Source organism: Oryctolagus cuniculus, chromosome 19 (assembly GCF_051225735.1).
Source record: "Oryctolagus cuniculus isolate XC-2025 breed Fujian yellow rabbit chromosome 19, ASM5122573v1, whole genome shotgun sequence".
Taxonomy (NCBI): Eukaryota; Metazoa; Chordata; class Mammalia; order Lagomorpha; family Leporidae; genus Oryctolagus; species Oryctolagus cuniculus.
This window is the reverse complement of record NC_142885.1, coordinates 34,488,200-34,511,570: the sequence shown is the minus strand read 5'-3', so window position 1 is coordinate 34,511,570 and position 23,371 is coordinate 34,488,200. Positions and strand designations below refer to the sequence as shown.

At 50.0% G+C, this 23,371-nt stretch overlaps 1 protein-coding gene across 3 annotated transcripts; it reads right to left on the bottom strand.

Annotated features, from left to right (window-relative positions):
* Window positions 1-3,894: 3,894 nt before the first annotated feature.
* Window positions 3,895-18,027, bottom strand: KCTD7 (potassium channel tetramerization domain containing 7). Of its 3 annotated transcripts, none has more exons than XM_002722279.6 (4): window positions 17,648-18,027; window positions 15,142-15,311; window positions 8,292-8,470; window positions 3,895-7,618 (listed from the first exon to the last, which is right to left on the bottom strand). In XM_002722279.6, the coding sequence occupies exons 1-4, from the start codon at window positions 17,789-17,791 to the stop codon at window positions 7,242-7,244; spliced, it is 870 nt and encodes a 289-aa protein (XP_002722325.3). In that variant the 5' UTR covers window positions 17,792-18,027; the 3' UTR covers window positions 3,895-7,241. The 3 variants fall into 3 exon arrangements, with proteins under 3 accessions (XP_002722325.3, XP_089177652.1, XP_089177654.1); XM_089321526.1 differs by having other exon boundaries at window positions 15,142-15,280; window positions 17,648-18,011; XM_089321528.1 differs by having other exon boundaries at window positions 6,215-7,618; window positions 8,332-8,470; window positions 17,648-18,003.
* Between the last annotated feature and the right edge of the window lie 5,344 nt (window positions 18,028-23,371).

Genomic DNA, 23,371 nt, shown 5'->3' with positions numbered 1-23,371 from the left:
AGTGAACCAGCAGATGGAAGCTCCCTCTCTGCCTCTGCCTCTCTGTAACTCTGCCTTTCAAATAAAAATAAATAAACCTTTTTAAAAATGCCATGGATTTCAATTTTTTCTGCACCAAAATAAACTTATTTTTAATCCCATTTTCCAAAAACTTTCTAACTTTTTTTTTTTTGACAGGCAGAGTGGACAGTGAGAGAGAGAGACAGAGAGAAAGGTCTTCCTTTGCCGTTGGTTCACCCTCCAATGGCCGCCGCGGCCGGCGCGCTGCAGCCGGCGCACCGCGCTGATCCGAAGCCAGGAGCCAGGAGCCAGGTGCTTTTCCTGGTCTCCCATGGGGTGCAGGGCCCAAGCACCTGGGCCATCCTCCACTGCACTCCCTGGCCACAGCAGAGGGCTGGCCTGGAAGAGGGGCAACCGGGACAGAATCCGGCGCCCCAACCGGGACTAGAACCTGGTGTGCCGGCGCCACTAGGCGGAGGATTAGCCTAGTGAGCCGCGGCGCCGGCCGAAAAACTTTCAAACTTTTTAAAGTTCTCTTTACAAAACTATCACAGGGATGAAGATTTCTTCAACTGGACTGAATGTAAATTTCTTTTAGTGGAAGTCAAGCTCATAGCTTTGTGGTGCTCTGGGGTTCAAAATTTTTTAATATTTATTTATTTGAATAGCAGAGAGTTGGGGGTGGGGGGCTGCGAGACACAGAGAGTGATATTCCATCTCCTGGTTCATTCCTCAAATTGCTGCAACAGCCAGGTCTGAGCTGGGCTGAAGCCAGGAACCAGGAATTCCATCCTGGTCTCTCATGTGAGTGGCAGAAGCCCAAACACTTGGGCTCATCTTCTTCATTCATCTTCTACTACCTTCACCAAGTACCTGGAGTGGAAGCAGAGTAGCCAGGACTTGAACTGGCAGCTTAACCTATCATATGAGAACACTGGTGCCCCTATCTCTTGATTTTAGTAATGACTAAGAGAATTATGGATACTTCCATTCCAAACACCTACAGGAGCCAAATCGTCTGCCGAGATACCAATGATATAGGAGATCAAAAAATCAGGGTCTGTAATACATTTGGAGAATCTTCCAGAAGTCATGGTTTGCTAAAGGGTGGATCAGGTTGAAAAAGTCAGAGAGGCCTGCAGAAGGTCATGATGATCTGATTATGAGCCCCTGTTCTTGGAGCATTTCTGGAGGGTTCAAGGTCTTGTCCACAGTGGTTGGATTTTCTCCCAGTAAACAAGTCATGTTTCTGCTTGGTGCCAGTGTCTGGAGAAGGAAGTCTCCCAGGATCTCTAGATGATGTCACTTAGCAAGAGGAGCAGGCGTGTGAAAGTAGAAGTTCACAGCAATTTGGGAATTGATCTGCCCTGTTTCCAAGGTTGCTTTTATTCTCATTGTGTGTTTGTGCATGGGGCAGGGGGCACATTTTGAAAGAAAAAGTAGAAGTCTGGCCATTGGATCTATTAGACAACCCAGACCTATGCATATTAAGGTAACACTGCCAGTTATCCCTAGTATTTAGGTTTTAGAAGTCAATGTTCATCTAAGGAAGAAATGAGATACCTGATTCATAGCTAATAAGCTCGTGGTAGAGATGACTAGAAGAAAATCACATAATTACACTTATTGGGGACAGGAACCACCTTCACTGGTGTCCTATTTACACATTCACTTTATTTAGAAGTTATGTTAGAGGGACAGCACTTTGGTGTAGCAGGTTAAGCCTCTACCTGCACTGTCAGCATCCCTTGTGGGCGCTGGTTCCAATCTCAGCTGCTCCGCTTCCAATCCAGCTCCCTGCTAATGGGCTGGGAAAGCAGTAGAGGATGGCCCAATTTCTTGGGCCCCTGCACCCACATGGGAGACCTGGAAGAAGCTGCTGGCTCCTGGCTTTGGATCAGCCAGCTCTGGCTGTTGTGGCCACTTGGGGAGTGAACGAGCAGATGGAAGACTTTTCTCTCTGTTTCTCTCTCTCTCTCTCTCTCTCTCTCTCTCTCTCTGTTTCTCTGTCTCTGCCTCTCTGTAACTCTGCCTTTCAAATAAATAAATACATCTTTTTTAAAAAAAGAAGTTATGTTAGAAATAAGGTTTAAAGTTATATTTTAAATAGCAGAGAAGTTAAGGTAAATTATATGATAAGAAAAAATAACAGGAAGGAATAAAAGGATAGAAAGTTAAAGGCCAGTAAAAAAAAGCCAAAGGAACATGCTCTAAGTTCAAGAAATGAAAATTACAAGTAAGTCAAGCCAGTGAAGAGGTCATTTTTTTACAGATTTATTTATTTATTTTTAAAATTTATTTGAAAGGCAGAGTTACAGAGAGAGGTAGAGACAGAGAGAGAGGTCTTCCATCCACTGGTTCACTCCCCAGATGGCCGCAACGGCTGGAGATGTGCCAATCCAAAGCCAGGAGCCAGGAGCTTCTTCTAGGTCTCCCTCACAGGTGTAGGGGCCCAAGGACTTGGGCCATCTTCTACTGCTTTCCCAGGCCACAGCAGAGAGCTGGATCAGAAGAGGAGCAGCTGGGACTAGAACCAGCGCCCACATGGGATGCTGGCCAAGGCTTTAACCTGCTGGGCCACAGCACTGGCCCCAAAGAGGTCATCTTTACAAAGAGAGAGAGAGTTCCAGGACCTGGAGTTCAAGGCCATGGGGCCCAGGACAGGTGCACCGACTCCCTGAGCTCCGCTCAGGGGCCTCCCAGGCTCTGACGGATGCAAGGGGCCCCCAGAGAAGGGCTGTGGCCTGGGACACGGCCGACTGCTCAGGCTGTGCACAGCGTGTCCCTATGCAGGCAGTCCTAAGGGCTGCAGAGCCCAACTCGTGCCTTTCCAGATCATCCTGCCAGACCCAGGGCCCGACCCAAGGGCTGCCACTCACCTGCTCTGGCCTCTTCCACACAGCACCCTGTGGGCAGGGCCCTTTTCCTGTTAGTAGGCATGCATCCCTCACTAAGATAGCCAGTGAACTGGGGACCCCATCTATCTCCCTAACACCCAGAGACTACTTACAGAAGTCTTTCTACCCCTCCTTCCCAAAGGACCTGCCTTTCGCATCCCCACAGATCAGGCCGAGTGAAGCCCTGAACCTCAGGGGCAGGGCACTGAGCTGTCTGGGGAAGGAAGGATTCTGCTGAACACCTTGAGCATTTCAGAAAGGGGCTCTGTCACCCATCAGCACGTGCTCTTGGGGAAACGACGCCTCTCCGAGGTTCAGTACCTAGCTGCTGTTAGTAGTGTGTTATTCCCTGGTGACCATGTGCTCAGGGGACGCATCTGGCCTGGATGATGCGGTGCTTCTGTCTGAAAGTCTGAACGGGTTGGAGACATAAGGGAAGCCCCTGCAGGGTAGCCACAGCTCCCCAGCACTCCAGAACTCACCTTGCTGGCTTGATCCATGAAGTGACTCCAGGGAGCTTCTTGATGAGAAGGCCACACTCTGCTTTCAGAGGAAGGGCAACTCAAGGAAGGGTCTTAATCATGGAGCCTCACATACGGTTAGAGCCACACATCTCCCTCTTGAAAGACAAGTGGAGACAGGGCAGCAGGGATCTCTTGTAGAATTCTCTGGCATGGTGGAAGCCACACAAATGACTGTGCAACTTGTGGTCTCTTCTTCCCCTGGGGGAACTCTCCGCAAGGGAGGACAGAGCTATTTGCCCAGGCTGGAGTGGGCACGCTCCTACCTGGAACAGAGACAAGGCTGGAGCAATTCCAGAAGGGCCTTTGTGGGGCTCACTTTCAAGCTCAAGTGAAGGCAGGAGTTCAGCTACCGGTCTCTGGGGAGGAGCCTGTTTTGTTCAGTGCAGCAGAAGGCATGACATGTTTGCTGGCAAAGTGAGAGGCAGGGAAGGGATGAGAGCAAGTCTCTAACAAAGAAAGGCACAGCAGCCAGGTTCTAGTTCTTGATTTAATGCCATTGGAGGGTACTGGGGCCTCATGCACCCAAGCACCCACAGACAGGTACATGAATGAACACAGGAGGGTTACACTGCATACATGAACCCGATAGTGTACAGAGGAAGACAGTGGGCCCAGGTGACTCCGCCACTCCACAGGCAACTGTACCCAATCTTTGTTCCCACCTCCTCCAACCCTCTGCCAACCCATCCCTCCCCGCTTCACATACATATGTTTACATAGATGCTTCATCCAGAATTCCAAAACAGGTCTCTCCCACCCCTGTCCCCAACACTCCAGCTTCAGGCAAGGAAGGCCTCTCTCTCTTTCAAGGACTATGGGACAGGCATCACCTTCCTGCAAGAGCCCCAGGAAAGAGTACCCACAACAGCGCAGTCGCTTATAATGGAATCGAATATGGACAGACAGCATGCAGGACAATGGTATTTGCAGTTCTTACTGGCATCAAGACATTCAGGCTGAGTAGTTTTTGCTTTGCTGTTGTTGCTTTAATCTCTTTGGGACCCAGCTTAGGCCAAGATCATGTTGAGGCTCAACCTACTCCCTGTCTTGCAAATGTCTGTTTCCTGGTCTCCCAGTGAGCAACCCACAATGAGAGACTCCATCACCTGATCACCTGAGGTACGAAGCTCAGGCGGTTTCTAGAATATTCTAAGCCCCAAGGAAAACCAGAATAGGAACTTCCAGAAGATGGTGGACTGTTTTCTGCATGGAAAGCCTGGTAAACAAGGCAGAGGTAGAGTAAAGGTGGTGATGATTCCTCTCCCTGAAAAACGGTGTGTTGCAATGTGGTTTTATTTCAATCATGTGTGTGGCTATCAGATTTTTATTATTATTGTTGGATTTCTATGGCTAGCATTGAGCTGTACAGTTCCCACATCCTGAAACTTTCACCTTCCCAATCAGGGAGCGTGGTCCCTGGGAAGAAAGGTGCCTGAAGCCAAACGAAAGGGAAAGTCCTAAGGCAGGTTTTTTTAAAGGTTTGACTCATGGGAACTAGTAGCCTGTGTCAAAGCAAGCTGGATCCAGTCCCTTGTCCAGGTAAGAGGAATCTATGGACATTATGCATAAGGATTCCATGAACATACTTCCTTTTAATTAGAGAGAAGTTTTCATTCTATGGAACCCTCTTTCCAGAGACAATCCACGTGCTCTGGGTCTGGCCATTCAGAGTTGGAAAAGGACCATGTGGCGAAAAATGACATCTGCAGGAATGACCCCTTTGTTTGGGGACCTTTACCACAAACCACCTTATGTAACAGCCCATTTCAATATGGCCTTGGCTTCTCATCAGAGAATGCCCAGAGTGGGCCACTGAATTCTTTCACGTCCTTGGGAAGAGCTCTAAGCTGGCTGCCTGGTGTCCTCTCTCTGTCTCTCTGCTGGCCCAGACTGTTGGCTCCCTGCCACAGCGTGGAACACAGTCCCATGAGGACAACTCAGAGGAACAGGGAAACAGGGCGTCTCTCTAACTCTGAGCAAGCCCCGAGAGCCTGATTTTAAAGCAAACTTGCATTTGGGAAAATGCTTTTCTTTTTTTATGGACTTTCAATAATCAAGCACTGTGACACCATGTGGTGGAGGTGGGAAGAAGCGACCAAGGCCAGACTACCGAAAGCCCTGTGCTTAATTATTTCTGCTCTACTCACATAGATTCCTCCTGAATAGTCTGCCTCACTCTGCCAAAAAACAAACATGTATTAGGCAGCAAGTAACACCAATCAAAGTGACTTAAATGGAAGAGTTTTCTCTTGGGCTTGGGCTAAGTTCCAAGCAGGCCCATCAGCTCTAGACTGTGCAGGAGAACAAGAGAGAGACCACGTATCTTGGATCAGGAACTACGGTCTCCTCGTCTGGATCTGTCTCCATCTCTGTCCTACCCACATACCAGTACAAAGCCATGTGCTGGAATCTCCCTGTCCAGCCAGGCGTCATGATGTCACTGCCCTCCAGCCAAGGCCCCAGGGCTTACCTTGTCATCTTCAGAACTCAGATATCTTAAGTCTCCCCTTGCCCTTCACCTATCTGGCCCCATAAGATTGAGACCAATGATGCTGTCTTTACCAACTCTTTATATATCAAAAATATCCCCCTTCAAGAGCACCCAGTGTCACGATTATGGAGAGCAGTTCTTAACGCAGCTCAGAAACATTAGGTTCTGCTCAGGGGTGCTGGGCAGCAGTTCCTCCAGATGTATGTCTACACCCTGACAAGTTGCCCCAGGTTGCAGACAGAGCAAGAAGGGCTTTTTCTCTTTCTCAGATATGGAGGGAGGGGGGTAAAATATCACGGAGGTTTGCTGCTGTCTTCCTAGGATGGCTGTGCCTCTTGCCTGGTCCTTCCCTCACTTTCCAAGGACAGACTCTCTTCCACCACGAGAAGGTTAGCAGGATAACACAAACCGGGTTTAACAAGGGGGGTGTTCCCTTCCCAGGAGGCTCACCACAAATTGGATCCTAACAAGGGAGACAGTAGCCAAGGAGATGTTCTGTGCCTTTAAAAAGAATCTAGCATTTCAAAGAGAACAGAAGGGCTAGGCATCTCACCTGCTTGACTTAGGGAGTCTTTGAAAAAAGCCTGTGGAACTGAACTTGTGTCCCCGCCCTGTGAGAAGCTTACTCTGCAAGCAAGGAAGGTTGGTGGAAGGTAGGAGAAGCCAAGGCCCTGAAACAGGGCTGTAAACATTGTGGTTTGCTAAGGCCAACCTGGCACATGGCTTTGGCAACTATGCTCAAGTCTCGGAAAGGGTGAAGAAGAGTCTGACCACATCCCAAGACAATGTTGGGGGAAGAGGGGTGCATTGGGAGAGAGACCGCTCTTTCTTCTTCAGCCAGGGGCTGTGGGTAGCTTCTCGGGTAACCCCCCATCACATTCCACGTTTGTCCCATTACAGTGAGTACGAGGAAGGGGCCTGAACAGGGCAGAGGGAATGATGTCACCTACATTGGTTTGGTACCGTGGCTCTAAAATGGGCAGAAAGTCTCTTATGAGGTCAAGAAGGTGACAAAACCTCTCTGGACTTCCTGGCCAGGCCCAAGCCACACCCCCATCAGCCTCCAGTAAAGCCTCCACACTTGAGGAAAGGCCGGGTGAGTGCAGGCCTAGATCCCCCGTGGGCCGTGAGCCCTGCACGTGACTGTGAGGTGCAGCTGGGGAGGCTGAAGCTGTCTCTCTGTCCCCTTGGAGCTGCGCCTCAGGACTCAGTCCTCACCTCCGCAGGTTCTGGGGGCAGTCAGCAGTCCCCTCCAGGGATCTCGCTCCCAGAGCCACCAAGAGGGACGAAGACCCGCCCTGCTGGGACTCGGTGGCCTCCCAGGGCTACTCACCACCATGTGATCTTGAACTCATAGATGGGACGTTTGCAGTAGTAGTGGTTGATGAGGTGCTTGTCACACACCCCGATGCACTGGTGGTCCACGGTGAGGCCCTGGGCTGAGAGGTCCGTGACCAGGCAGTGCAGCAGGTCGTACACATCCGCCACAGCCTCCCAGGGCCCGAATGACACATCCACCTCGCAGTGGTGCTCGAAGAGCTGCCCGTCACTCTCGCTCCGTTCGAAGCGCAGGGAGTTGAGCAGCGGACACTCATAGGGGGTGATGGGCATCTCCTCCTTGAACACACAGACCTTGAGCTTGGCAAAGCGGGCCTTCCGCTGTACAGCCCGTAGCCGGGCGATCTCCACGATCCGCTCTAAATGGTCTGCGAAGGGTGAACACAGCACTGGTCACTAGGGTGGGGGCTGGGATGGGACAGGGCAGTGTGGGGGATACAGAGAGAACCCCACTGACAGCAGGTGCATGAGTAGAGACTGATTTCCTAGGGAAGGGACTTGGTGCCTCTGAGGGGTGTTTTCTGTAGCAAAAGAAAACCAATGGAATGGGGACTGTCTTTTTGAAATGAGACTTGCTAGGGCTGGCACTGTGGCACAGTGGGTTAAGGTGACACCTGCAATACCATATGGGCACTAGTTGGGAGTCCTGGCCGCTCCACTTCCCATCCAGCTTCCTGCTAATGGCATGGGAAAAGCAGTGAAGAATGGCCAAAGCAAGAGACCCAAATGAAGCTCCTGGCTTCTGGCTTTGGCCTGGCCCAGCCCTGGCTGTTGCAGCCATTTGGGGGAGTGAACAAGTGAATGGTTCACTTTAAAAAAAAAAAAAAAGGAAATGAGATTTGCTGAGTGTCACAGGCAAGGTGAGCCACCTCAACTTGAATCTTCCCAGCGTGACCAGGAAGGAGGACATTCTCTTCCATCCTGAGTGACATGGATGAACCTTAGGCCCATTTGTTCTGGTGGAGTCCTTGGCATGGACAGATGCCTTGCCCCCACCCACTTCTTCCTGGTCCCCCAACTGTCCCAGCTGCTGACCCTCACCTTTGTAATAGGGCATGAGTCCCAGAAATGCCTGGCGCACCTTCTCGCCCTTCAGCGGTTGCATGTTCTCCAGCTGCTCCAGCAGGGGCCCAATGGCATAGTACTGGGCCTCCTTGTGCACAGCCCGCACACGCTCCCGGGGTGGCAGGTCCCCCGAGCGCAGGAAGTTTAACACATCTCTGGGCAGGAAGGAAACAGAGTCAGTGAGAAGGAGCGGATGGATCTGGGTGGTGCCGCAGAACAGTGAGCACAGAATCTGGAACTAGAGGGCCAGCTGCGTACTCTTGGGCAAGTTAACTTGACCTTCCTGTGCCTGCATTCCTCATGTTATGAGGGAATTAAATGAGTTCACATAAGAAAAGTGCTTAGGGGAACAGTATATTAAGCTCCCACTTGTGATGCCAGAATCCCTTATTGGAGCGCTGGTTTGAGTCTCAACTGCTCTGTTCCAGCTCCAGCTCCCTGCTAATGTGCCTGGAAAAGCAATAAACAACGGTTCAAGTACTTGGGCCCCTGCCATCAATATGGGAGACCTGGATGGAGTTCTGGTCCTCTCCTGGCTCCAGCTTGGCCCAGCCCTGGTTGTTGTGGGCATTTCAGGAATGAACCAGTGGATGGAAGATCTCTCTCTCTCTCTCTCTCTCTCTCTCTCAAACTGTGCCTTTCAAATGAACAAATAAACCTTTTTAAAAAGTTCTGAGAAATACATGGCACAGAGTAAACCCTCAATAAGTGTAAACAGCTGCTATGATAAGTATCATTATCACCATTATTCGGTATAACGTGTTATTGCTATTAGCTATATATAGGTATAATGAAAAGATATGACATCTAGCCTCTTATGTATTTTAAATTGAGCTGTAATGAATATTTAACAAACATACCAATATTAACTGTACTGTTCAATTATTTTAAGCACAGATTACCACACAACCACCACCTAGATGAAGATAGAGAACATTTTCATCCCTTTTTAAAGACAGGGTTTTTAAAAAGGTTTATTACTTATTTATTGATGTATTTGAAATGCAGAACGATAGAGATGGAGAGACAGAGACCTTCCATCTATTCCTTCACAGCTCAAATGCCTGAAACAGCTTGGGTTAGGCCAGGTTAAAGCCAGAAGCCAGGAACTCCTGGGTCTCCCATGCGGGACACTGGGGCTGAACCACTTGGACCATCATCTGCTGCCTTCCCAGGCACATTAGCATAGAGCTAGATAGGAAGTGGAGCCACTGGGACTCAAACAAGTGCTCTAACATGAGATGCAGTGGGTCAGCTGATGGTGCCACATGTTGTCCCTTACCCCCCCCCATTTTTTATCTCTTTTAGGTTTCCTCCTGTCCCCTCTCAGCCAACTCCTAAAGAAGCAACCTCTCCAACTCTCCTTCCGTCAATAAATATTAGTTATGCTTCTAATTGAAATTCATATATAAGGTTTGCTTCAGCAAAGTTTGTTCAGAATGGAATTAAAAGATAGCATGCACTTTCTATGAATCTTTTGAAGCTGCCTTATAAATAGAATCATGTAGAGTGTTCTTTGTACTTGGCTTCTTTCTGCCAGTAGAGTATTTTGAGATTCATCTACTTGTTTGTGTGTCACAATACTTTCTTTTTATGATTTATTACATAAGGAGCAGACCATTGTATGAATAGACTATCATTATTTACCCATTCTCCTGTTGGTGGCCACTGCGGCTGTTTCCAGTTTGGAGATATCACGAGTGAGGTTACGACAACTGTTCCTATACAAGGCCTACTGCAGACACAAGCACAATCTCCCCTGGGTAAACATTAGGCACAGCCCTTTCAGTCACTGAGGAGGTGTGTGTTTATCAAAGTGACTGCAGCTTTTACACTCTCCCCAGCAACGCAGAAGAGTTTCGGTTGTTCTACATCTTCGCTGGTCTGGCTTGAGTGTATCCCCCAAGCATACATGTGTTGCAAGCTTGGTCCCTCGTGTGGCAATGGGGGAGATGATGGAACACTTAAGAGGCGGGGCTAGTGGGAGGTCATCAGGTCACTGGGGGAGTTGCCCTCAGAAGGGAGTAAGGCAGCTCTTGTGGGACCCCTCATCTCTCCCGACAGCAAGCTGCTGTGAGAGCGCCCCTTTTCCCTGAATTGCTGTCTGGCTTCCTGTTCTGCAATGTGATCTTCTGATTGCCCTCACCTGCCTACCACAATGCTACCTGCTCGCCAGAGACTGAGCCACTGGGGCTGCCTGATCTTAAACTTCCAGTCTCTAAAACTGTGAGCTAAGTAAACCTCTTTTCTTTATAAGTGACTTTGCCTCAGGTATTCTGTTACAGTAACAAAAACCAAACCAGTGCCCTTGCCATTAACATTATTCTGTAGCTACATGGAAAAGATAAAACGCCTAACCCTAATGTTTGAACAAGCTGGTTCCAGGACTGAATAAAATCACATATTGCATTGTACTAAAATAAAAATTCAGAGCTGATGAGATGCAGCGGGTTAAACTGCCACCTGCAACACTAGTGTTCCATATGAGCCCTGGGTTTTGAGTTCCAGCTACTCCACTCTTGATTCAGCTCACAGCTAACACACCTGGGAAATCAGAGAAGAAGGCTCAAATACTTGGGCCCCTGCCACCCACACGGGAGACTGGATGAAGTTCCAGGCTCCTGGTTTCAGCCTGGCCCAACCCTGGCCATTGCAGCCATTTGGGGAGTCAACCAGCAGACAGAAGATATCTCTCTGTCTTTTTCTCTGTAACTCTGCCTTTCAAATATATAAATGAATCTTTAAAAAAATAAAATAAAAATTTAGTTTTTCTGCTTCTCCTTTCGGGTTCTTTAGTGCTGAGAGTGATCAGATCCATCATTGGCAGGTATGGGAAGGGAGTGAATAAACTCCAGGATTAAACTGTTGTTTCGCCAGTGGACACCCACAGGGCATTAATTTGCATCAGCCACTATTGCTGTGTTCACCCATTGAACCTTTCCAATGATGCTGAAGTGGGTGCTAACTTATCCCTGTTTTATAAATGAGGCTCAGGCGAGGCCCACGGAGGGTCAGGGACACTCTTGTTCATGGAGCCATGGCTTCCAGAGGCTTAAACCCAGACATGGTTGACTCCAAGCCTACATCCACAACAGTCCAAACATCAGACCAAACCATGGTATGCTGAATGCAATGGGAGCTTCCCTAGATGGGGGCCCAAGCAGCTTCCATGGGGTACAGGAGGGTATATGAGCCACACCAGCCAAAAAATATACCCCACAAAATGCCCCGAGCCCTCTCTTGTCCGAGTCTTTCAACATCATCCTAGGCCACTGGAATACAATGGTCTGATCACCAGTGCCACCATATCCTGCTTTCTGCCATTGCCCACATGCCCACCTGGGCACAGCATATCAGCTTTGAGTCAAATCCTGTCTTCTCTCCCCAGAACGCCTTCTAAAATTAGTCCTCCAGGATCCTCAGTGAACCTTGGTGAGCTCTAAAAAATAAAACCCTGGGGCAAGGCCCTGCTAAGGGTGCTACGGGAGCTGCCAGCTGGGGCCGGCACTTTCCTCCCCCAAGCAGCCTGCAAACAAACATCTTTTTATAGTTCTGCAGGGCGATGTCACACTTTGTTTTCTCAGCACTCCGGGCAGCTGACAGCCCACTGGGGAAACCCAGATGCTTCAGAAACAGGATTTGCCCAGAAGCTCCGTTCTGAGGAGAAAAGTGACCCTTCCCTCAGTGCGGGCAACTGGACTTGAAGGTCAGTGCAGAGGCTGAGTGACCAGAGAGTTTCTGCCTCCCTGGTCATTTGGTCCAAGGTCAAGGACTATGTCAGTTCTTGAGATACCTCCAAAGTTAGACTGAAGAAAGCAGAAACTTCTAGCCATGTACAAGCATATTTCCAAAAGTTCATGGGAAATGGAATGAAAAGATAAGTTTATGTTGGTACAAAAAAAATTTGGAAGCCCATGCACATGAGACATATTCAGAAAATTCATGAAAAATGTGCATAATGAAAAAACAATCAATGGCTTCAATTTTTTTGCATCAGAATAAACTTATTTTTTCATTCCATTTTCCATGAATTTTTTGAGGTCATCAAGTAGCCTGGGGTCTAAGTCTCTGTAATTCTCAGTGACAGGCCTTTGAGGCAGCTGTGATAATTTCTCATTTCACAAACAAGGAAACTGAGACATAAAGCTTATAAATTGCATGTATTGGAACCAGCGCTGTGGTGTAGCAGGTTAAGCCACTGCCTGCAGTGCCAGCATCCCATATGGATGCCAGTTCGAGACCTGGCTACTCCACTTCCTATCCAGCTCTCTGCTATGGCCTTGGAAAGCAGTGGAAGATGGCCCAAGTGCTTGGGCCCCTGTACCCATATGGGAGACCCAGAGGAAGCTCCTGACTCCTGGTTTCAGATTGGTGCAGCTCCAGCCATTGCAGCCAATTGGGGAGTGAACCAGCGGATAGAGGACCCCTGCCCCGTGCCTCTCCTTCTATCTCTATGTAGCTCTTTCAAATAAATGAATACATCTTTTTTTTAAAAAAAAATTGCATGTATTTTTGTTGGACACCTTAACTTGGGAAGGGCTATCTGTTTTTTGATATTCTGTTTTTCCAATTTTAATGTTAAAATGATATAACAATAGAAGTTTTTTTTTAATTGTTCTTGGTAAAATTAAGTCAGCCCTTCTCTCACTTTTTTTTTTTAACTGAGGATTATAAAATCTTTTAAAAATTGTTTTAAAGGCAGAGTGATAGAGAGGGAGAGACAGAGACAAAGCTCTTCTACCTGCTGGTTTACTCCCCAGATGGCTAGAACAGCCAATGTTCAGCCAGGCTGAAGCCAGGAGCCTGGAACTCCATCTGGGATTCCCACAATGGGTGGCAGGGCCCATCCGCTGTCTTCCCAGGTGCTTTAGCAGGGAGCTGGATTGGAAGTGGAACAGCTGGGATTCGAACCAGTGCTCCTATATGGGATGCCAGTCTTGTAGGCAGTGGCTTAACCCTCTGTACCACAATGTCAGCCCTGGTTTGTTTGTTTTAAATGACTGAGAGAAGCCAGGGAACCACTCTCACACACCAAGCTTCCTCCTCTGGCAATGCCTGGATCTGAAGGTGTTCTGGAAGAAGCTGTTCCAGACTTCCCTGCCTCGGGTGAGGTCACATCTGCTCCTGTCCACATAGAATACAACTTCCCAGGTCTGAAATTACTCGGAAGTTTCAACACACCCAACTTGGGTGTACTTCCTGGAATTTCTCTGGCTGTTCTTATTTCCTTTGGCAAAGAAATCACAAACTTTGATTCAATTCAATACATTCCTTTATTCAGTTCAATCAATATGTCACTTCCTCTTTGGGGGACTATGCAAGATGCCTGCTATGGTTAGATAATAGTGTGGGCACCTCCAAGAGACCACATATTGAAGGCCTGGTCCTCAAAGTCTTGTGTTCACGGATTTAATGGCCAATGCAGTAAGGGTGGAGACTTGATCACCTCTCTGCTTTTATCAGATGTCTAAACCAATGGGGCTGCCTGACCTTGGACTGTCAACCTCCAAAATGGAGCAAAAGTGTAACTTCTTCCTTCCTCAATAACTCTTCTCAGGTATCATATATTTTATTTTTTAAGATTTAAGTATTTACCTGAAAGGCAGAGTGACAGAGAGAGGGAGAGGCAGACAGAAAGAGATCTTCCACTCACTCATTAACTTACTCCCCAAATAGCTGCAACAGCCATGGCTGGGCCAGGGAGAAGCCAGGAACCCAAAAGTCTGTCCAGATCTCCCACCTGGGTGGCGGGAGCCCAAGTACTTTGCTCATCTTCCTGCTGCCTTCCCAAGCACATTAGCAGGGAGATGAATGGGAAGTAGAGCAGCTGGGACTTGAACAAGCACTCTGATATGGGATGCCAGCATCATAAACAGTGGCTTAACTCACTGTGCCACAATGCCAGCTCCTTATTTTATTTTTAATGGTTTATTGATTTGTTTATTTGAAAGTCAGAGTTAGAGAGAGAGACAGAGAGAGAGAGAGAGAGGGAGAGGGAGAGGGAAAGGGAGAGGGAGAGTCTTCCATCCACTGGTTCATACTCCAGATGGCTGCAACAGCCAGGCTGGGCCAGGCTGAAGCCAGGAGCCAGGAGCTTCTTCCAGGTCTCCCACATGGGTAGCAGGGGCCCAAGCACTTGCGCCATCTCCCACTGTTTTTCCTAGACCATTAGAAGGGAGGTGGATTGGAAGTAGAACAGCTGGGACACCAACTGGCGCTTATATGGGATACCAGTATTGCAGGTAGATGCTTTATCTGCTTTGCCAAAACACCAGTCCCTAATTTATTTAATTTACTTATTTGAAAGGCATAATGACAGAGAGGAAAAGGAAGGAAGGAAGGAAGGAAGGAAGGAAGGAAGGAAGGAAGGAAGGAAGGAAGGAAGGAAGGAAGGAAGGAAAGGAAAGGAAAGGAAAGGAAAGGAAAGGAGAGAGGGAGGGAGGGGGAGAGGGAGAGAGAGAGAGAGAGATCTTCTATCTGCTAGTTCATTCCCCAAATGCCTGCAATAGCCAAGTCTGGGCCAGGCCAAAGCAGGAGCCAGGGACTCCATCCAAGTATCCCACATGGGCAGCAGGAACTCAAGCACTTGGGCCATCATTCACTGCCTCCCAGGCACATTGGCAGGAAGGTGGACCTGAACCAGGCACACCAGAATGGGATGAGGGTGTCCCATGCTATGGCTTAACCTGCTGCACCACAACGCCTGTCCTTATCAGGTATTTTAGTTGTAACAACGAAAAACTAATACAATGCCAAAGGCCCAGAACCAAGCCCAGGCTACTCACTGGCTTGGACTACATGGTTGACTGTAGAAGTAGAGACGTACCCGAAGTGTGTGCCATCCCGGTCGATGAAGTATCGGCCCTCGGAGTCCGTGGGGATGTAATGCCGCCCGCTGAACATGGCCGCCAGCATGGTGTCTTCGTAGCGCCGCAGGGTGGACAGGCGTGTGGTGAAGTGAGCCCCTCCGATGTTAAGGGGGACAACCTCAGGAAACTGGAAGGGGGCCACCAGGGCTCTCAGGCAGGCAGTGGGGAATGAGAGCCAAGGCTACTCCATCTCTAGTCTTTGTGTGGGCCTGTCTAGTGCCACACCATTCATTCGGGGGTACGTCTGAACACTCCCCTCTTTCTCATCTGTCTTTCCCACAATTACCATCCCACCATCTCTGGTCTAGAGTCCATGTCTTCAGTGCCTTCTTCCCACCTGCTGAACTTCATTGCCTGAAATGCCCTTACCACTCTTCTCCCACTAGCCACTGGGCAAATGAACTTGCCCCGTGTGGTGGTGTGTAAGGGCACCTGGAAGACACGATCTGTGTGCCCCTTTTTCTAGTTCACACCAAGGCCCCTTAGAACTTAGCAGAGTTCACGTATTCTAAAAGCTTCCAAACGCCCCTCATCTGTCAGCATATCCACTCTATCTTCCCTCACCTGCCCCCAAAACAGAGTTAATGACATATTCCTCCAACACAACTTCACTGGATGCCACATCCTACTAGATGACAGAGCTGTCATTCACTGGCCGTGTTTTCTCTGTCAACCGACTCTGTGAGAAAACAAGGTTCCCAAGGGTAGGGGGGCATCTTATTCACTAATCATGCAGCTGCTTACCCCCCTCCCCGCCACCTCCCGCAGGGTCCAGCAGATGTCCGCTGAATGCGTCTACACAGCCACGCCTCATCCCGCATCCCTTACATCTGTTCTATGTAATCTGAAAGATTAGTGCCCAGTCCAGCTGAGCTTCTGCAATCAGTGGCACAAGTCTGGAAGCTCAAGGTCCCCTCTCAAATGCTCAGGCTATTGTCTTTGCTTTAATGGCCTTCTCTCCTGTGGCTTCCATCGAACCGCGCTGGAAAGCAACAAGGCCAATCCTCCCTGATTTTCCCACAAACCTCCTCCTCCAGATCAACTAAAATGTTACCCCTCTGCATTCTTTTCAATATTACAACATCTCTGTGGCTCCAGGGAAGGCCTATGTCTCTGTATCTGGACAGTCCCTTTTCCCCATTTGCAAATCCTTTGTGAGATAAAGTTGGATACAAATACACTGCACAAAATGCACCCAGGGCCTGGCTTTCCTTAAAGACCCCACAACTCGCTGAACGAACGAAGGCAATGGACAGGTGTTGAGTCCTGTGTATGGACTGTTACTTTGGGCAGCCCAGGGACAGGGACAATGCCTTCTGCTTACCCTACAGGTCCTCTACAACCTTGCTAGCTGCACACCATGCACTCAAAGATCGCTGAAGGATAAATAATATTTTGCATTTATGGAGCTCTTTAACCCTGTTTTCCAGAGACATCTCACACCAATCCAAGTGTTTACACCACAGGAGAGATGAGAAGATTCAAGCAGAGGCAGGAAAGAAGTAACTGAGAACAGTTTTGGAGCTCACTAGGAGCAAGAATGGGATCAGTGGGGGGGCTAGCACCAGAGCCATGGCCCACAGTCTCCAGGCCTTGTGCCTTTTCCCTCAAACTGCATTGTTGTCTCAGTGACAGTGCACAAAAAATAGCACCACTGTGTCTCCAAAGGCTCTCCCCCCCCCCCCCAACACACACACCAGCTGCAGAGACTATGGTTAGAATTTTGCCCATTTTCACAAGTGTCCCATGATGCTGTGGGTACAGGGTTCCTGACATTAACAAAACACCACCTGCTGCCCCCAAAACCTCGCCCAGCCCAGCCCCTCCCACGCTACGCACCGGGCACTACCTTAGTCTCTATCTCCTAGTCTCCACCTGCAATGTCTACTTTCCCTTCTCCTCTTCCTTCTCTGGAGGGTGATTTTTTTCAGGCAGGATAGTGACGGGATCACACAGACCAAGATCAGGGGTGGCCACGGTGCATCAGAGGGCAGCGGCCAGGAGTGGAGGCCATGGGGTGTCCGGCGGTGTGGACACAGCTATACATTGACCTACTCCTTGAGGGCAGATAGCACCTCGCCCCACTCCCTGGGCAGCCAGAGAGCTGCTCTGGGCAATGACCAAGGCCTCTTCCTGGACTCTCCAGAGGACACCATCACTTTTGAGGTTCCGGGTCTCCCTCCCTCTTCCAGTTGGTAGCGGTGCGACATAGGGATGCGGGATGTGACCATTTAGTGTGGCAGGCAGTGCACACTGGAGGGAGGGGCTTGGGAGACCAAGTGCTCCCTTAGGCAGGGAAGACACACCTGGCGCATTTTCTGGGGGTAGGCGGGGCAGCACAGCTTGCGCCCCGAGCTCCAGTCCTGCTATGCTCACCCCCCTCCCAAGGTCAGCTCTGCCCTCTGCACCTGCTCGTCGCACGAGACCCCCTGTCAACCTCCCATGCTCCCTCTCTCCAGGTACCTCCTGGGGCAGCAGGGGCAGCGCGTGGCCCGCCTGCGTGGCCGTCGGGGTTGCCGGCTCCAGAAAGTCGTCCTCAGCGTCGGAGCTGGACATGGCACCGTCCGGGCGACGGCTGTCTGACTCCTGCCCCGTGACTACCACCATCCCTCTGGCTCTGGGCAGTGGGCGCGGCTTTGGGTGGGCGGGCAGGCAGGCGGGCGGCGGTCCCAGACACTAGCGCCGCTCAGCGCCTGGCATGACGCGGCCGGCTGCGAGCGGGCCGGAGTGGCCAGGAGCCAGCGAGCGGGCCCGGGGTAGGGGGCGACAGTTCCCTTCAGCGTCCGCAGCTCACGGACCACCGCGCAGACTGCAGGGCCGCTGGCCTGACAGGGCCCGCCCCCTGTTATTGGTCGAGAATCCGCAGGCTCCGCCATGATTGGCAGGCAGCTCGCCCAATTGCAAGGCGAGCAACGCGTACGGCCGGCGCCTGATAGGCCAGCGGGCGCGTTGTGGACTGGCGGGGGTGCACGACGGCCACCTCCTCATAGCGGCGCTGCCGGGTTGGCTCTGAGGACACCGCTCCCGAAAAGGGCTGGGGACTGACTGTTGTCTCTCTCCTAGGTGGAAGGCCTGGGCAGCCGTTCCGGGAGGATGTGGCGGGAGGAGGTGCGTCACTGAGGATGCAGGAGAGGGAGACACCCCAGCCACAGTGGCTAGGCCCCCGCAAGCCGCAAGGGCACAGTCTGGGTTTCCATTTCTTTTCCCCCATTGACTCATGCAGGAATCCGGGGAGAAAAAAAAAAAGCTTAAAATGGGGGCCGTTGAGTTCAGTTAATAATGACAGCGAGTGCCCACTGTGAGAGTCCCAGGACACGCGGATGGCGACGGGCCCTTGCCGCCAAGCCAGCACGTCTGCGTTGCGCGGGTGCTGTGTGCCCTACAGGAGGAAGAAGCTGCCTGGGGCTGGGTCTGCCTCCTGGGGGTCAAGGATTTCCACGCCCAGTTCTTCTGCTCCTGAGGCCTGAGGGATTAAACAGCTTCAGGGAGGTCAGCCATGAGCTAGTGGCAGTCCTACTGTCTGGCCCGCCCCTCTCCCAGCCATGAGTCTCTGGGGTCGCTGTTTTCTCCAACTTTAGTTGCAGAGGATGATCTTGTGGAAACATAGATTCCTGGTTTCACCTCCAGAGAATCTGATCCATTTAGGGTGAAGCCCTCGAATTTGAATTCCCAATAAACTCAGAGGTTAATCTGCTACTTCAGGTCCAGAGAAGCACACTATGAGCAGCACTGCCCTAAAGAAGGCCCTTGGAACGGGTAGGAGCCTTTCTCCAAAATACCTATCACGGGCCGGCGCTGTGGCGCAGTGGGTTAACACCCTGGCCTGAAGCGCATCTCTGTGGGTGCTGGTTCTAGTCCCGGCTGCTCCCCTTGCGATCCAGCTCTATGCTATGGCCTGGGAAAGCAGCAGAAGATGGCCCAAGTCCTTGGGCCCCTGCACCCTCATGGGAGACCTGGAAGAAGCTCCTGGCTCCTGGCTTCGGATCAGCCCACCCTCCTTGTGGCCTTCTGGGGAGTGAACCATCGGATGGAAGACCTCTCTCTCTGTCTCTACCTCTCTCTGTAACTCTGTCTTTCAAATAAATAAAAACAAATCTTTAAAAAAATAGCTATCACAGGGATAGGTGTGTGCCTTACCTGTGAAGACAGCACTTGGGACCCCCACATCCCATTTTGGAGTGCCTAGGTTCAGGTCCCAGCTCTGCTTTTGATTGAGCTCCCTGCTAATGAACAGCTTGGGAGGTGGAAGATGGCTCAAAGTATTTAGGTTCCTGCCATGTACATGGGATACCATGCACCTGGATGGTATTCTGGGCTCCTGGCTTTGGCCCAGCCCAGACCTGGCTGTTGAGGCCATTTAGGGAGTGGACCAGGGAGACGGAAGATATCTCTGGTTCTCCCTCTGTCTTCCAAATGAATAAATAAAATTTTTAAGACACATCTATCGGGCCGGCGCCGCGGCTCACTAGGCTAATCCTCTGCCTTGTGGCGCCGGCACACCGGGTTCTAGTCCCGGTCAGGGCGCCGGATTCTGTCCCGGTTGCCCCTCTTCCAGGCCAGCTCTCTGCTGTGGCCAGGGAGTGCAGTGGAGGATGGCCCAAGTGCTTGGGCCCTGCACCCCATGGGAGACCAGGATCAGTACCTGGCTCCTGCCATCGGATCAGCGCGGTGCGCCGGCTGCAGCGCACTGGTCGCGGCGGCCATTGGAGGGTGAACCAACGGCAAAGGAAGACCTTTCTCTCTGTCTCTCTCTCTCACTGTCCTCACTGTCCACTCTGCCTGTCAAAAAAAAAAAAAAAAAAAAGACACATCTATCACAAAATGTCCTGTTTTCACCCTTATGACAATTAGGATGATTCAGCTGTAACTGACGCCACAACAAAAAGTGGTTTAAATAATAAGAGATTTAAAAAAAAAGTTTATTTATTTATTTGAAAGGCAGAGTTACAGAGAGGCAGAGGCAGAGAGATCTTCCATCCGCTGGTATACTCCCCAGATGGCTGCAATGGCTGGAGCTGTACTGGTCAGAGGCCAGGATCCAGGAGCTTCTTCCAGGTCTCCCATGTGGGTGCAGGGGCCCAAGGACTGGACCATCCTCCACTGCCTTCCCCAGGCCGTATCAGAGAGCTGGATCAGAAGTAGAGCAACTGGGACTCGAACCAGCACCCATTTGGGATGCCAGCACTGCAAGTGGTGGCTTTACCTGCTATGCCATGGCACCGGCCGCAAGAGTAGGGGATCTTTATCTTACTTAATGGAAAGTCTTTGCAGACCTAAGGTTGGTTCAGTACATAATAGGAAGTTCCTGGAATCAGCTTCCTTCTTTGGTTCACTCTTCCAGGTGGTCTCTCCACTCCTAGAAGTTCATAAGAGAAGAGCACAGCACTAAGAGGCTATCAGAGAGACAGTGACTACAACCCAAGAGAGAAGCTGGATAAGCAAAGGGGGGAGGGGAGCCGCATTGTGGTGCAGCAGGTTAAGCCGTCTGCAACCCCAGAATTCCAATCAGAGCGCTGTTTCAAGTTCCATATGGGCACTGGTTCAAGTCCTGGCTGCTCCACTTCCAACCCAGCTCCCTGCTAATGCGCCTGAGAAGGCAGTGGAAGATGGCCCACATGGGAGACTCTGATGGGAGTTCCTGACTCTTGACTTCAGGCTGGCCCAGGCCTGGCTGTTGCAGCTATTTGGGGAATAAACAAATGGGTGCAAGATCTCTTTCTCTATGTCTCCCTCTCTTTATTGCGTTGCCTTTCAAATGAATGTTATAAAAAAAAAAAAAAAAAAAAAAAGAGGAAGGGAGCCCCAGAGGCTTAGGAGGTAGGAGGAGGGGGAAATCCACACACAGTCAGTTTTAGCTTGCTGAATGCATTGGGGTTTTCACCTCCCATTTCTGCTGAGGAGTTATTTTAGGAACTTACTATCCCATTGGGTTTTGCTTACACACTGTGAGGGGGGTGTGGAAATCCAAGGTGAGCAGGCTCCACCAAGGGCCTACTGGGTAAGTAGGAAGGGGCTGGAGCAACAGTCCAGAAAGGTCAGGCAGTTTGCAGGCAACAACTGTGCCCACTCCCCAGTGGAGTGGGCTCACAGGAGGGCTACAGCAAAGCGACAGAGAGTCCCCAAGGGACAGATTGGTGGTGCATGCCCATGCAGTCAGGGCTTCTCTGAGAACACAGGAAGTTATAGCCTCTTCTGAGGCTCAACCAAATAGTCCTACCGACATCAAGTCCTGAGATAAGGAAATTCAATTATATTCTGTTTTCTGTCATGCCACCTCAAAGGAAAAACTTCTGAATGTCCACAGACTTTCAAAGTACTGATTCAGCTCTTGAATTTCTTCCCCAATTTTATATTTTCAATTAAAGATTTGCTGACTTATTTGAAAGGCAGAGTGATGGGGGGGTGGGGGAGAGAGAGAAGAGCGAGAGATCTTCTATCTGCTGGTTCACGCACCAAATGGCCACAATGACCAAAACCATGGCTGGACCAGGTTGAAGGCAGGAACCCAGAACTCCATCTGGACCTTCCATAAGCGTGGCAGGGGCCCAAGTACTTGGGGTGCTTTCCCAGGTGCCTCAGCAGGAAGGTGGTGATCAGAAGCAGAGAAGCTGAGGTTCAGGCCGGCACTCCAACATGGGATGATGGTGTTGCAAGTGGCAGCTTAACCTGCTGCCCCTCAATACTGGCCCTTAGTTTTATGAATTTTTAAAATAAAATGTTAGTTATTTGAGGGGCAGACACACACACACACACACACACACAGAGAAACCCCACCAGCTGGTTCACTCCCCAAGTGTCCACAGATGCCACACATCTCCCATGTGGGTGGCAGGGACCCAACGACTTAAGCCATCGCCTGCTGTCTCCCATGATCAGCAGGAGGCTGTAATCTGGAATGGAGCCAGGGCTCAAACCTAAGCATTCTGATAAGAGAAGTGGGCATCCCAACGAGCATCTTCTTAAAAAAAAAAAAAAGATTTATTCATTTACTTGAGAGGCATTACTACAGACAGAGAGAGGCAGAGACAGAGAGAGGTCTTCCAGCTGCTGGTTCATTCCCTAGATGGCTGCAATGGCTGAAACTGAGTGAGCGACTGGGACTCAAACCGGCGCTCATATAGGATGCTGGCAGGGCAGCCAGATGCTTAACCTACAATGCCACAGCGACGGCCCCAACTAGCACCTTAACTGCTAAGCCAAACACCTGCCCCTCCTAATTTTAATTCATGGGCTAGTGCTGTGGTGTACTGGGTAAAGCAGGCTTCTTGCTAATGAGCCTGAGAAGGTAGCAGAAGATGGCCCAGGTCCTTGGGACCCTGAACCCATGAAAGAGACCCAAAGGAAGCTCCTGGATCCTGGATTTGGACCTGCCCAGCTCTGGCCATTGTGGCCATTTGGGGAGCAAACCAGCAGATAGAATATTTCTCTTTCTCTCTCTCTTTGGCTCTGCCTTTCAAATAAATAAAAAAATCTTTAAAAATAATTTTAATTCAGTGAATAAATATTTTAACAATAAAGGGAATGAAAACAGGAATGAAGGTATCTGTTTCTTTTTCACATTACCTCTTTTCATTTTAGTTTTGATTTATATATTTTAGATGCATAAAAAATTGTAGATTAAAAAATAAATGAAAACCCATGGACTTACTTGCCTCTTAGCTCATGAAACACAGTATTACCAACACAGTCTCCCATCTCATTCCCTTCTCTCCTGAATATGATGTGTGTTGTTCCATGCACGGTGTGCCTGTGTTCTTTTTAGTTTGGATAAATGTTACAGAAAAGTGCAAAGACACACAGAAGAGTCTTCAAAAAGTTCATGGAAAATTAGGGGGACCAGCATTGTGGTGTAGCAGGTTAAGCTGCTGCTTGTGACCCTGGTAACCCACTGCCCTGATTTGAGTCCCGTCTGTTCCTCTTCCAATTTAGCTCCCTACTAATGCTCCTGAGAAGGTAGTGCATGATGGCACCTGTTGCTTGGGTCCCTGCCATCCATCTGGAAGGCCAGGATGGAGTCTGAGACTCGTGGCTTTGTCCTAGCTATTGTGGCCATTTGGGGATTAAAACAGTGAATGAAAGATCTTTTTTTTTTTTTTTTTTGACAGGCAGAGTGGACAGTGAGACAGACAGAGAGAAAGGTCTTCCTTTACCAGTGGTTCACCCCCCAATGGCTGCTGCGGCTGATCC

What these genes read in the sequence shown, in the direction of transcription:
- KCTD7 (XM_002722279.6), bottom strand. Translation starts at nt 17,791, where the DNA reads ATGGTGGTAGTCACGGGGCAGGAGTCAGACAGCCGTCGCCCGGACGGT. An exon ending in TGCCCCTGCTGCCCCAGGAG is followed by an intron (nt 15,312 to 17,647) that starts GTACCTGGAGAG and finishes GCCCCCTTCCAG; the next exon opens with TTTCCTGAGGTTGTCCCCCT. An exon ending in ACTCATGCCCTATTACAAAG is followed by an intron (nt 7,619 to 8,291) that starts GTGAGGGTCAGC and finishes CACCCTTCGCAG; the next exon opens with ACCATTTAGAGCGGATCGTG.